This window comes from Chlorocebus sabaeus, chromosome 14 (assembly GCF_047675955.1).
Source record: "Chlorocebus sabaeus isolate Y175 chromosome 14, mChlSab1.0.hap1, whole genome shotgun sequence".
Taxonomy (NCBI): Eukaryota; Metazoa; Chordata; class Mammalia; order Primates; family Cercopithecidae; genus Chlorocebus; species Chlorocebus sabaeus.
This window is the reverse complement of record NC_132917.1, coordinates 91,552,464-91,564,147: the sequence shown is the minus strand read 5'-3', so window position 1 is coordinate 91,564,147 and position 11,684 is coordinate 91,552,464. Positions and strand designations below refer to the sequence as shown.

The window sequence follows — 11,684 nt, the reverse complement described above, 5'->3', positions numbered from 1 at the left end:
CATTCTAAATAGAGTCCTGGCAGTCCTGTGAGCCACGATAGCTGGGCAGAGATCTCATATCGTTCCAGCCAGAGGGGAGGCTGCCAATGAACTGTGGAGTGTTTTTTTCCTGTGAACACAGTCACTGAGTCACCTGTGTTGCTCTGTCTGATGGGAGGCCCCAGGAGAGGAAGTACCCATACTGATCCTTAGCATAAAACGTCCCTGCACCTAGGCGTCCAAATCCACTACCCCTCTCTTCAGCACCTGCACCTCTGAGCACTTCAGAACCCTCATGGGTCTCTCAGCATTCTCAGTCTTGGGCCATCAGAGCTTGGCCCAGCAGGAACATTGGGGAGGATCCTCAGCTTTATGACCCTTGGGCTCTGTGGTGGGAAAGGGGCCATGGAGTGGCACATCATTGTTGGTTTTCATTGTTCATGCTCAATTGATCAAAGTACCTTATACCAACAATTAAAGTGATACCTGTTTATATGTAAATTTGAATATTTATTCCTAATTTAGATGCATAGTATATACAAAAATATCAATACAATACACATCTAAAATATTACATATAATTAATATGTTACAAATACACATATACATATTCACATAACTCTGTTTATTTATTTTGCATATGCTAATTTTTCCTTCTAACTATAACATAATCTGGGACTCTGGGATCATTTACTGACCTCTTTGGCTCCAGCACAGTCCTGATCATTGAGGACCAGTGAGGACAGAGCTAAGGGCAGCCGGACCCAGGAGCCCAGGCCCAGCCCTAAGGCCCTGGCTTCTGAGACTTTCATCCTGGCAGTAGATTCTGCGTGGCGCAGCACCTATGAATGTGTGAACAGTTTCCTTCCCTGAAGCTCCTTTGAGACAGCACCATGGGCTGGGCCTTTGGTTCCTCCCAGGTCCTTAGTCCCGTTGCTCTGGAGGGCAACTGCTTCCTCCACAGCCCAGAGCCAAAGCCCAGCAGCTCTCAGGCAGTGCAAGCCTGACCTTAGTCCTGGTTTGAAGATCTTATTATAAATGTCTCCTTTGCTCATTTATTCTGGTAACTGAGAGTCTGTCCCTGAGTTAAATGCATAGGCTACATTTCCACAATTGCTGATGCTGATGAGGTCATGTGAGAATTTGAAATTTGACTTTATTTCCATCAGCAGGACCTGGATTCTTCTACTATTGCCAGTTGAAGATGCCCATAGATTGCCTCCTCCTCATACAACTTTTCTTAGAGGCACAGTGCAATTTAAAATGTGGCAAAGCTTTTGACACCTACAGAGCAGCCACTCCCTCCTTTTTTAGTGCATAGGGCACTGGCTCTGTCCTGTTTTGTGTGACAATGACACTGAACCTCTCCCAGCCCAGGATGGGAGCCTTCAGGTGCACATGTGATCAGCTCGGCAGTGAGATATCAGGCATGTGAAGCATGGGCAGGGCTTCTGGAGAAAATGGTGATTCCTTATAAAAGAAGGAAGTTGAAGAGCTTTGCCCTGCATTTCCTCCTGGGACAGTTAACAGAGGACATGAAGTTTAGAGCCTCTGCAGCCCTCTTGAGACCACGAGGCCTTGACCCCAGACAGAAATGCCAATGTGGTCAAAGTAACAAAGCAGAAATCTAGAAAGATTCCGGAGGTTGTCTGCCGTCAGCAGGCTGCTGCTCCAACTCTCTGAAATTATCTCATTGTTTAAACCATTGATTTTCTTTCTTTCACTTGTTTCTAAAATTATCTTAACTTATCTATAAATGACACTTAAGAGAAAGAGCTTTACTGGGTCATGAACCTGCTCTTTAGAATAGGAAATGCATTATTATGTGTGTGGGTGTTTGTGGATGTCAGAGGCAGGAAAAGCAGGAACCAGAATAAGTGATGTCCTCCCCTGACATCTTGGTGCTTCTGTGTCCATGGCTAGGGAAAGCACAACAACGTTACAGAGTTTATAAATTCTGCTCTCTTCTTGTCTTTATTTCTCTTTATATATCTTAAGCATGAACATCCCCTTGTTGTCCTTAATTCCTCCCTCCATTAAGGTCATGAAATTAGAATTGTGGTCAAGAAAGAGACAAGAACACTTGGAGAAGACATAAAATCTGTAGATTGTATGCATCTTCTCAACACCACCATAAGGTTTACAGGATTCTCTTCTTTTTCTGGGGTTTTTGAAATGAAGATTCTGACTGCTCCAGTTACTTTTCTGTCAGAGGTGGCATTTGAAGGGATTACAAAGAAAGCTTCCAGGCAGTGAGTGCTGGATTCAAAACGGAGTAGCTGGAGGTTGGGTCTGGATTCTCAACACGGAGGAGGCCAGAGTATGTGTCTTGGGAAACACTGTGCATGTGGGAAGAAAGGACATAGAATTCAGACTGGTGGCCACAGCCTTTGGAGCCAAAGAGTAACACAAATGGGGCTCAAGGACAAGCCAGACTAAAAGTGTTACAGTCAACTGTCATTTTAATTATCTTTCTAATGCCACACATAAAAAGGTAGGTAGAAATTTTTATGGTAAAAATAATGTATAGGAAACTTCATTGCCTTTAGTGAAACACTTAGTAGTTGTAGAATAAATATTTAAAAATTTGATTTGAAAATGATATTTAGCTACTAATAGCTTACATACTCTATTCTAAGATATTCAAACATGCATAAAAAGGGGACTGGAGATATATATATATATATATGTATATATTCTGAATTCTGGAAGAAGTATTTAGGGTTGGAACAGCAGCTTGGTGAAAGGAAAAAGACCCTGATTCTGTCCACATTTCTGCTTTGTCACCTTTACAACATTGGATTTTCTGCCTTGGCTCAATGCCTCATGATCTCTACAGGACTGCAGTGGCTCTAAGCTTCATACATATATATGTATAAACTTCATACATGTATACACGTATTTAAACTTATATACATTTACCAGATTAATATATATACATACACAAACATATTTATCTGATAAATAAATATATATACATATCTCTATATGCATATATATATATATATGTATATTTATCTCTACACATTCACACACATACACTTCAAGGTACATCATCTGGTTAAATCCTCAGGGCACCGCTGATATGCATAGTTCTCTAGTTCACAGGGAAGGAGACCAATTACGAGACCTCCTGGGTGGTGTTCCCAAAGTCACATGATCAGCACGTGCGTGGCTGGGATGTCACCCAAATCTGCCTGCCCTTATATTCCTTTCATGCAGCCTTTTTCATCCCATGGTTGAGCCCACAGGCTGTAAAAAGGGAGAAGACACTGTAAGGACAGTGTGGACTCCACAGCTCCCTGTTGCCTCTGCCTCACACCATGCTGACCTTAATCATAAACTAGCTTTATCTGCAGTTTCCTCTAAAAAACACAAGTCTGTCAATGCCTTTACCAGCTGTGAATGATTTTATTTTGGACTTGTGAGCAAGAACATTTCTTTCTTTTCTCTGACACTTTCTACATCTTCTATTTCTTTTTCAATCTCTCTGGTTCAGTCTGTCTCTCTCAGAATGTGTTCTGCAAGTTTAATTTGCCCTCCTAATATATATGCATATATAAAAAACCCTTCTCCCCTCACATGCCGCGAGAGCTGACCACTAGGCTCTTAAATACCCAGCTTGTTCAAGAGCCATTGAAGGGATTTGACCCAAGACATTTTAGGAGAATTCTTAGGAGCATTCTGGTGCTATGCCAACCCCTCCCTTCCAGCCCAAAATGGGATGTATTCTGCCTCTTGTGAAAATTGATGGTAAATGATTACAAGATTCACTTTTCTTGGGAGAACAGAGAGCAACCAAGCATGCAGAAGAAAACAGACATCTCTTCCTCATGCACTAGTATCCTATTATTGTTGGAACAAATAAATATGACCTCAATGGCTTCACACAACACAAATGTATTATTGTATATTTCTGGAGGTCAGAAGTCTTGCTGAACTAAAATCATGGAGTGAGTAGGGCTGTATTCTTTCTGGAGGCTCCAAGGTAGAGAATCAGATACTATACTTCTGTGTACAAGATACCCTCACATTTCTGGCTTCATGACCCCATCCTTTCTCCCCCCAGCACCCCTCTCCATTGTTCTACCTCCTCTCTGACTGTGCCCTTCTTGCATTCCCTATTATAAGAACCCTTGTGGTTACGTTGGTCTGACCCAGATAATCCAGGATACTCTCCTGACCTCAAATTTCTTAACTTAATCACATCTGCCAAATTCCTTGACATATAAAATAACATTCCTAGATTTCAGATATTAGGACATGAATATCTTTGGGGTGGGGGGGCATATTTGTCCCTAAACTAACTCTTATCATCTCCACAATTGTCCAATCCTAAATCTGAATGAAAACTCACAGGACAGGTTTATGAGGCAAGAAAGCTAGAAATAATTTGAGACTTGGGGATCCACTGACTTGTGGCTTTTAAGAGTGGGGGAAATTTACTCCATTGCCTCTACAGTGGTCTTCATGGTATGTATCAATTTTTAGCTTTATTTTGTGAGTCACAAGAAATGAATTACTGCATTTTGTCTGGTTGTTTGTTTACTTTGAGTTATGGGATATATATGCTGAATATGCAGGTTTGTTCCTTAGGTATACAAGTGCCTTGGTGATTTGCTGCACCTATCAACCTGTCAACTAGGTTTTAAGCCCTGCATGCATCAGGTGCTCCTCCTAAAGCTCTCCCTCTCCTTGTCCCCTGTCTCCCCAAAGGCCCCATTGTGTGATGTTCCTTTCCATGTGCCCATGTGTTCTCATTGTTCAGCTCCCACTTACAAGTGAGAACATGCAGTGTTTGGTTTTCTATTCCTGTGTTAGTTTGCTGAGGATGGTGGTTTCCAGTTTCATCCATGTCCCTGCAAAGGACAAGAATGCATTCTTTTTTATGGCTGCATAGTATTCCATGGTGCTTAAATGCTACATTTTCTTTATCCAGTCTATCACTGATGGGCATTTGGGTTGGTTCAAAGTCTTTGCTATTGTACATAGTTCTTTAATAAAGATAAGTGTGCATATGTCTTTAGAGTAGAATGATTTATAGTCCTTTGGGTATATACCCATAATGGGGTTGCTGGGTCAAATGGTATTTCTGATTGTAGATCCTTGAGGAATTGACACACTGTCTTCCACAATGGCTGAACTAATTTACACTCCCTCCAACAGTGTAAAAGCATTCCTGTTTCTCCACATGCTCACCAGCATCTGTTGTTTCCTGACTTTTTAATGATTGCCATTCTAAGTGGTGTGAGATGGTATCTCACTGTGATTTTCATTTGCATTTATTTAATGGCCAGTGATGAGCTTTCTTTCGTATGTTTGTTGGCCGCATAAATGTCTTCTTTTGAGAAGTGTCTGTTTATATCTTTTGCCCACTTTTTGATGGGGTTGTTTGTTTTTTTTCTTGTAAATTTGTTTAAGTTCATTGTAGATTCTGGATATTAGGCCTTTGTCAGTTGGACAGACTGAAAAAGTTTTCTCCCATTCTCTAGGTTGCCTATTCACTCTGATGATAGTTTCTTTTGCTGAGCAGAAGCTCTTTAGTTTAATTAGATTCCATTTGTCAATGTTGGCTTTTATTGCAATTGCTTTTGGTGTTTTAGTCATGAAGTCTTTGCCCATGCCTACATCCTAATGGTATTGCCTAAGTTTTCTTTGTATAAATTAAACCTAAGATAGATTAGCAAAAGGGAATTAAGTACTTCCTGTTCTTTTTCCTCATCAAAAAGGGAGAAGTAATAAGGATTCACACAAGAGATACAGCCCTCTCATGAACTGGAATTTGTTCAGTGTCTTGGGTTGTGTCCACCAGCAGGAAGGATTTCTGTGCAGGCAGCATATTTACATTGGGAGGGAAGGCAGAAAGTGAGGCAGAGACCAGAGATGGATAATAAAAGTCACCTCAACAAGCCACCTAACTCTTAGGATCACTGAAGATGAACTCCATGTAGAAATATGGGGAAAATACCCCTGGGCTATTTCACCTGAGAGGGGAGGGAGTTGGGGTATGTATACATCTCCTCTTGTCATTACCCACTGAGGGCTTTCTGTCTTAATCTGTTTTGTACTATTATAACAGAATGCCTGAGACTGTAACTTAATAAAGAAGAGGAACCATTTTTCTCACATTTCTGGAGAAGTTGAAAATCAAGGAACTGGCAGTTTTGCATCCAATATCTGTGCTTTCAAGATGGAATTTTGAGCACTGTGTCCTTCAAAGGGAAGGAAGGCCATGGCCTGGAATGAATGGCAGAAGAGCAAAAGAGAAAGAGAGAGAAAGAAAGAGAGAGAGAGAGCCCACTTCCACAAGTGAGACAGACCAGGGATCCCTTCTTAGGGGCAACTGAATCTTCCCCAAGCATGGAAGTAAAGGACAATTTTGGGTCCCTTTGAAGGAAATTCCAGGCACCTAGCTGGCCTTGAGAAATAAAAAAGTAACATGAGAAACAAGCGGGCAATCATAACCTTAAAAAAAATAGCCAAAGAAGATAAAATCATGGGATGTTTGCTTTCCCTATACAAACTAAAGAATATATCTTAGCATATGTCTCCGACTTGTTTTTCAGAAACATAGAACACCTCCAAATGGATCTACCAGCACATAGATCTCAAATAAGTGGGAATTGGGGACTGAACTCTGATCCTGGTTCTTTGTCCTAAGTTTCTACCTGAAGGGCCTTAAGAAAGCCACATCCGGGTTACCTTTTCCCAGTGCCAGAGGCACCTAGGGTTGGGGTCTTCGCTCAGGGACAGAGATCCGACACTGAGCAGCGGCTTCCCCGGAATCGAGGGAGGTGCAGGCCAGAGGAGACGAAAGGAACCCGGGTCAGACCAGATTGGAACCACTGACCATTGCCCATGGCAGCCCTAGCCCTAGGATAGCGGGTGAGCGAGATGCCTGCAGCCAAGCGGTTGCGGCTGGACGCGGTGCCCCAGAGCCTGTCAGGGAAGTCGACCCCCTAGCCGCCATCCGGCAAGTCAACACCCAGCAGCCGCGACGTGCAGGTGACTGAGGATGCCGTGCACCGCTACCTGACAGGGAAGCCCATGACCACTAAGGACCTGCTGAAAAAGTTCCAGACCAAGAAGACAGGGCTGATCAGCCAGCAGACAGTGAACCTGCTGGCCCAGATCCTCAGGCGCCTCAACCCCGAGCGCAAGATGATCAGTGACAAAATGCCTTTCTCCCTCAAGGAGTGAGGCTCTGTCCAACACGCGGCTCTGCCCTCCAGAACTCAGGCTCTCACTGCCCCTTCGTCATCCTGGAGTGAGGCTCTGTCCAGTACACGGGCTCTGTTCTCCAGAACTTCAGGCTCTCACTGCCCCTTCACCATCATGCTCCCTGACTCCCAGGGCCCCATAGTTAGCAATTCTGGAAAAGTTTAAGCCATCTCCTCCTCGGGTCCTTCCTTCTGGACTCTTCAGATGCCTGCTAGGCCTCCTTCTTATTGTCCTCTTTCTCCCAGCTCAGTCTCCCTCACACTGACCAAGGGCCTGTGCTGCTCACTGGGTAACTTCTACAGTTCTCCCTTCTGCCTCCCTAGGTCTCTCTTCAGCAGTGACTTATCCACCACATAGTCCATTAAGTCTTCAGTTTTGGCTGGGCATGATGATGAGTGCCTGCAGTCCCAGCTACTTGGGAGGCTTAGCCCAGTTCAAGGCTGCAGTGACCTACGATGGTGCCCCTGCACTCCAGCCTGGGTGACAGAATGAGATCCTGGCGCACACACACAAAAAGTATCCAGGCATGGTGGCAGGCGCCTGTGGTCCCAGCTATTCCGTAGGCTGAGGCACCAGAATCACCTGAACCTGGGAGGTGGAGGTTGCTGTGAGCCGAGACCACACCAGTGCACTCCAGCCTAGGCGACAGAGTGGGACTCAGTCTCAAAAAAAAAAAAAAAAAAAAGCCATCCATGGGCCAGAGCGAATATTCTTTCAAGCTGACTCCAAATTTTTAAACAAAACTTCTTTTCTAAATCAACTGCACATCAGAAAATGTTTGGATCTATTGATGTCTTGTAAGATATCCCACTGCTTCATGATATCCTACCCTCTTAGGCCAAAAACAACCTGTAACCTCCATGTAATGATTTCTAACTTTGCCTGTAACTTCTGATTTCCTGAAGTTTATTTCTCCTTTTAAAAAACCCTTATCTGTAAGCCATCAGGCAGGTCAGGATTGAGGCGTTAGCTGCCGGTCCTCTTTGCTTGATGCCCGCAAATAAATGCCTTCCTTTTTCCTGCTGCAAACTCAGTGTGGATAATTGGTTATACTACACTGAGTGATCTAAATCCAGTTTATTTCCATAACATAAGCACTGCTTATAGTGGCATATATCTATTCATAAGGGCAGAGCCCTCATGATTAAACACTTCCCATTAGATCCTGTCTCTCAATTCTGTTGCCTTTGGGATTAAGGTAACAGCAGGTAGATTCAAGGGGACACAGTGAAACCATAGCACTGACCAAGGGAAGGCTCATTCTAAGCCCTGTGGTCTGCCATGCATGCAGGCAGAGCTGCTTTTCTCAGAGACAGCAGTGAGGGACAGAGATGGGAATGGGGAACCAGCAGAAGCACAGTGAAAGCAAAAGGCCTGAATGCAGACATGGACTGATGCATCCATCCAGAAAAAAGCACCTGTATTTTCCACCTGGAGCTGCATCCCTCTGGAATGGTGTTTCCTGGCACGTCAGTTGCAAGAGAAGGAATCTGGGAGACAACATCTCAAGATATGCTGCATTTGTGTGGTGCCTATTTCAAACTGAAAGCATTTAGAAAACATCAATTGGACAAAGACTATTTTCCTACATCAGTTACTCTAGAAAGAAGCCAATTGTCATGAAAACCATCCCTGGGGATGTTGATCTATCAGGGAATATTAACATGCACTAGGAGTTAAATTCAAAAGATATTGGAAGTTGACTTCATCCAGTCAATTATCTATTCTTTTAAGGACCCATTTATTTTATGTTACGCCACTTACTCTCCCTGGTCCCCACCTCCCTCTCCCCTATAAAGGATGTATAAACACCTGGACCTCACTGGGTTATCTGGGTATCTCTCTCCTGTGATTTTTTCCTCTGCATGTTAAATAAATTTGTTTGCCTTTTTCTCCTATTATTTGTCTTTTGTCCATTCATTTTAAGCAAACCTTTAAAGGGCGAAATCAAACTTTCACATTTTACCCTACACAAGCAAGTTTCCTTAAAATTCAGGCCCCTAAATGGGCAGCAGGAGGGTGTGTGCAGATACTACACCAGAGTCATTTGGCCACTTCTACTCATGAATCAGTAATACTCCCCAGAATCCCAGGTTGCAGCTCACTGATGCTGATGTAGGTGGATCCACTTCCTCTGCTGCTGAACCAGGCTGAGATGATGTGAGATATAATGGGTCCAAATCTGTGTCCAGTTTTATCCAAATCCAAGTGATTTCTCCATATACATGGGCATTTGCTTGATAGGAGATGGAGACTCTCTGTCCTGGATGTCAGACAGGAGGCTGGCATCTTGGTCAGAATGTCCCCACTTACTGCTAAACAGTGAAAGAGGAAAGTGGCATTGATAGTGCAAGGCAGGGACATGCACTGAGCAGCTGCTGCCCTCACTAGGAGAGAGGGTTCACTGTACAAAATTCAGGCTCCAGAGGAGCTGCTCTGGAGCCCCCAGGAACATGCTGGTGAGCAGTGCCACTCAGACTGTTACTTAGTAGATATAATATTGGTCATCTTACTTTAGAGACAATTGATCCTTAGATAATTTCAAGTTTATCTATATCCTTGCTCATATAATTAGAGGAAGAAACAAGTAACTTTTTTTCTTTTCTTTTTTTTTTTTTTTTTTTGAGACGGAGTCTTGCTCTGTCACCCAGGTTGGAGTGCAGTGGCACAATCTCGGCTCACTGCAAGCTCCTCCACCCAGGTTCACACCGTTCTCCTGCCTCAGCCTCCCGAGTAGCTAGGACTTCAGACGCCCACCACCACGCCCGGCTAAGTTTTTTGTATTTTTAGTAGAGATGGGGTTTCACTGTGTCTCCTCACCACAAGGTAAGGATGGTCTCAATCTCCTGACCTTGTGATCCGCCCGCCTCAGCCTCCCAATGTGCTGGGATTACAGGCATGAGCCACTGTGCCCGGCTGTAACTTTATTTTTTGAAGTAATCAGATCCAGCACCACTAGTCAGCCCTTTCTGCTGATAAACCCTGGGGAAAATACTCAATGACAGAAAAGGAGGCATAATATAGAGATCCCCAAAGCAAAAATAAGATGCAACTCATTTATTTTCTGAGCATTATTGAGGCCTATAGGTTTGCATAAATGTGGAACTGTAAGTGATACACACATTGAGGATTTATAGCACCATCTTTGTGCACCTGCGGTGAATTGTTTGACCTTATACTGATAACAAGAATAGCTTAAGGTTATTATAGAATACTTACAAATATATTTAGCATTATCTTGGTATTTTTCTTCTTTTTTTTTTTAAGAAGAAACAATTACACACTCACAGAAATGTTGTAACTATACCACAAAGTATCCCCCTCTCTTTCAGAGTATTTTGAAGACCTGCTGATACCACACTCAAAACTTTACTTTGAGTTTCCTACAGAGAATAATTTTCTCCTAAATGATCCCCATACGCCAATGGAATACATTACTCCCTCAAGTACTCAGCAGTACTTCAAACTTTGACAATTATCAAAAAATATTCTTTATTACAAATTGACTCCCAGAAAGAAACAGATTAAAGGCAAATCTGTGTTGCCCTGGTCCAACCTGAGACCCTGGGGACACCGTCCCTGTGCTGAGTTACTGAGATGAGCCAGCCCTGCAGCTGTGCCCAGCCAGCCCCATCCCCTACTGATTTGCATGTTCCCAGAGCACAGCCCCCTCCCTGCCCTGAAGACTTTTTTATAGCCTGGTCACACCCTGTGCAGGAGTCAGTCTCAGACAGGACACAGCATGGACATGAGGATCCCCGTGCAGCTCCTGGGGCTCCTGCTGCTCTGGCTCCGAGGTAAGGAAGGAGAACACTAGGAATTTACTCAGCCAGTGTGTTCAGTACTGGCTGGATTTTCGGGGAGGGCTTCATATAGCATGACTGATTGTGTGGATGTTTGTTTTTATGTTTCCAAACTCAGGTGCCAGATGTGACATCCAGATGACCCAGTCTCCATCCTCCCTGTCTGCATCTGTAGGAGACAGAGTCACCATCACTTGCCGGGCGAGTCAAGGCATTAACAAGGAGTTAAGCTGGTATCAGCAGAAACCAGGGAAAGCCCCTACACTCCTGATCTATGCTGCATCCAGTTTGCAGACGGGGGTCCCATCTCGGTTCAGCGGCAGTGGATCTGGGACAGATTTCACTCTCACCATCAGCAGCCTGCAGCCTGAAGATGTTGCAACTTATTACTGTCTACGGGATTATAATACCCCATCCACAGTGTTACAAGCCATAACAAAAACCCCCAGGGAAGCAGATGTGTGAGTCTGCACTGCTCCAGCTACTCCTCCTGGTGCCTCCATCTGCTGAGAACATTTCCCAAATTGCATCCACACATTGAAGTTTCTGTAGAAAGTGCCACGAAGTCTCCTCTATACCTTAACTGCCTTTCCTTCTCCTCATCCCCAGGGGCACAGACGTGGCAAACCCTCTCCTGATTGCATTAAGAACAGGGATGATTACACCTACGAAGTCTGAGTT

At 43.9% G+C, this 11,684-nt stretch overlaps 1 gene segment (V, D, J or C); it reads left to right on the top strand.

Annotated features, from left to right (window-relative positions):
- The first annotated feature begins 10,918 nt into the window (after positions 1 to 10,918).
- LOC103241302 (immunoglobulin kappa variable 1-39-like) lies at positions 10,919 to 11,468 on the top strand. The segment is given in 2 exon segments: positions 10,919 to 10,997; positions 11,122 to 11,468. Coding segments are annotated over 2 exon segments (402 nt in total).
- The last annotated feature ends 216 nt before the right edge of the window (positions 11,469 to 11,684 follow it).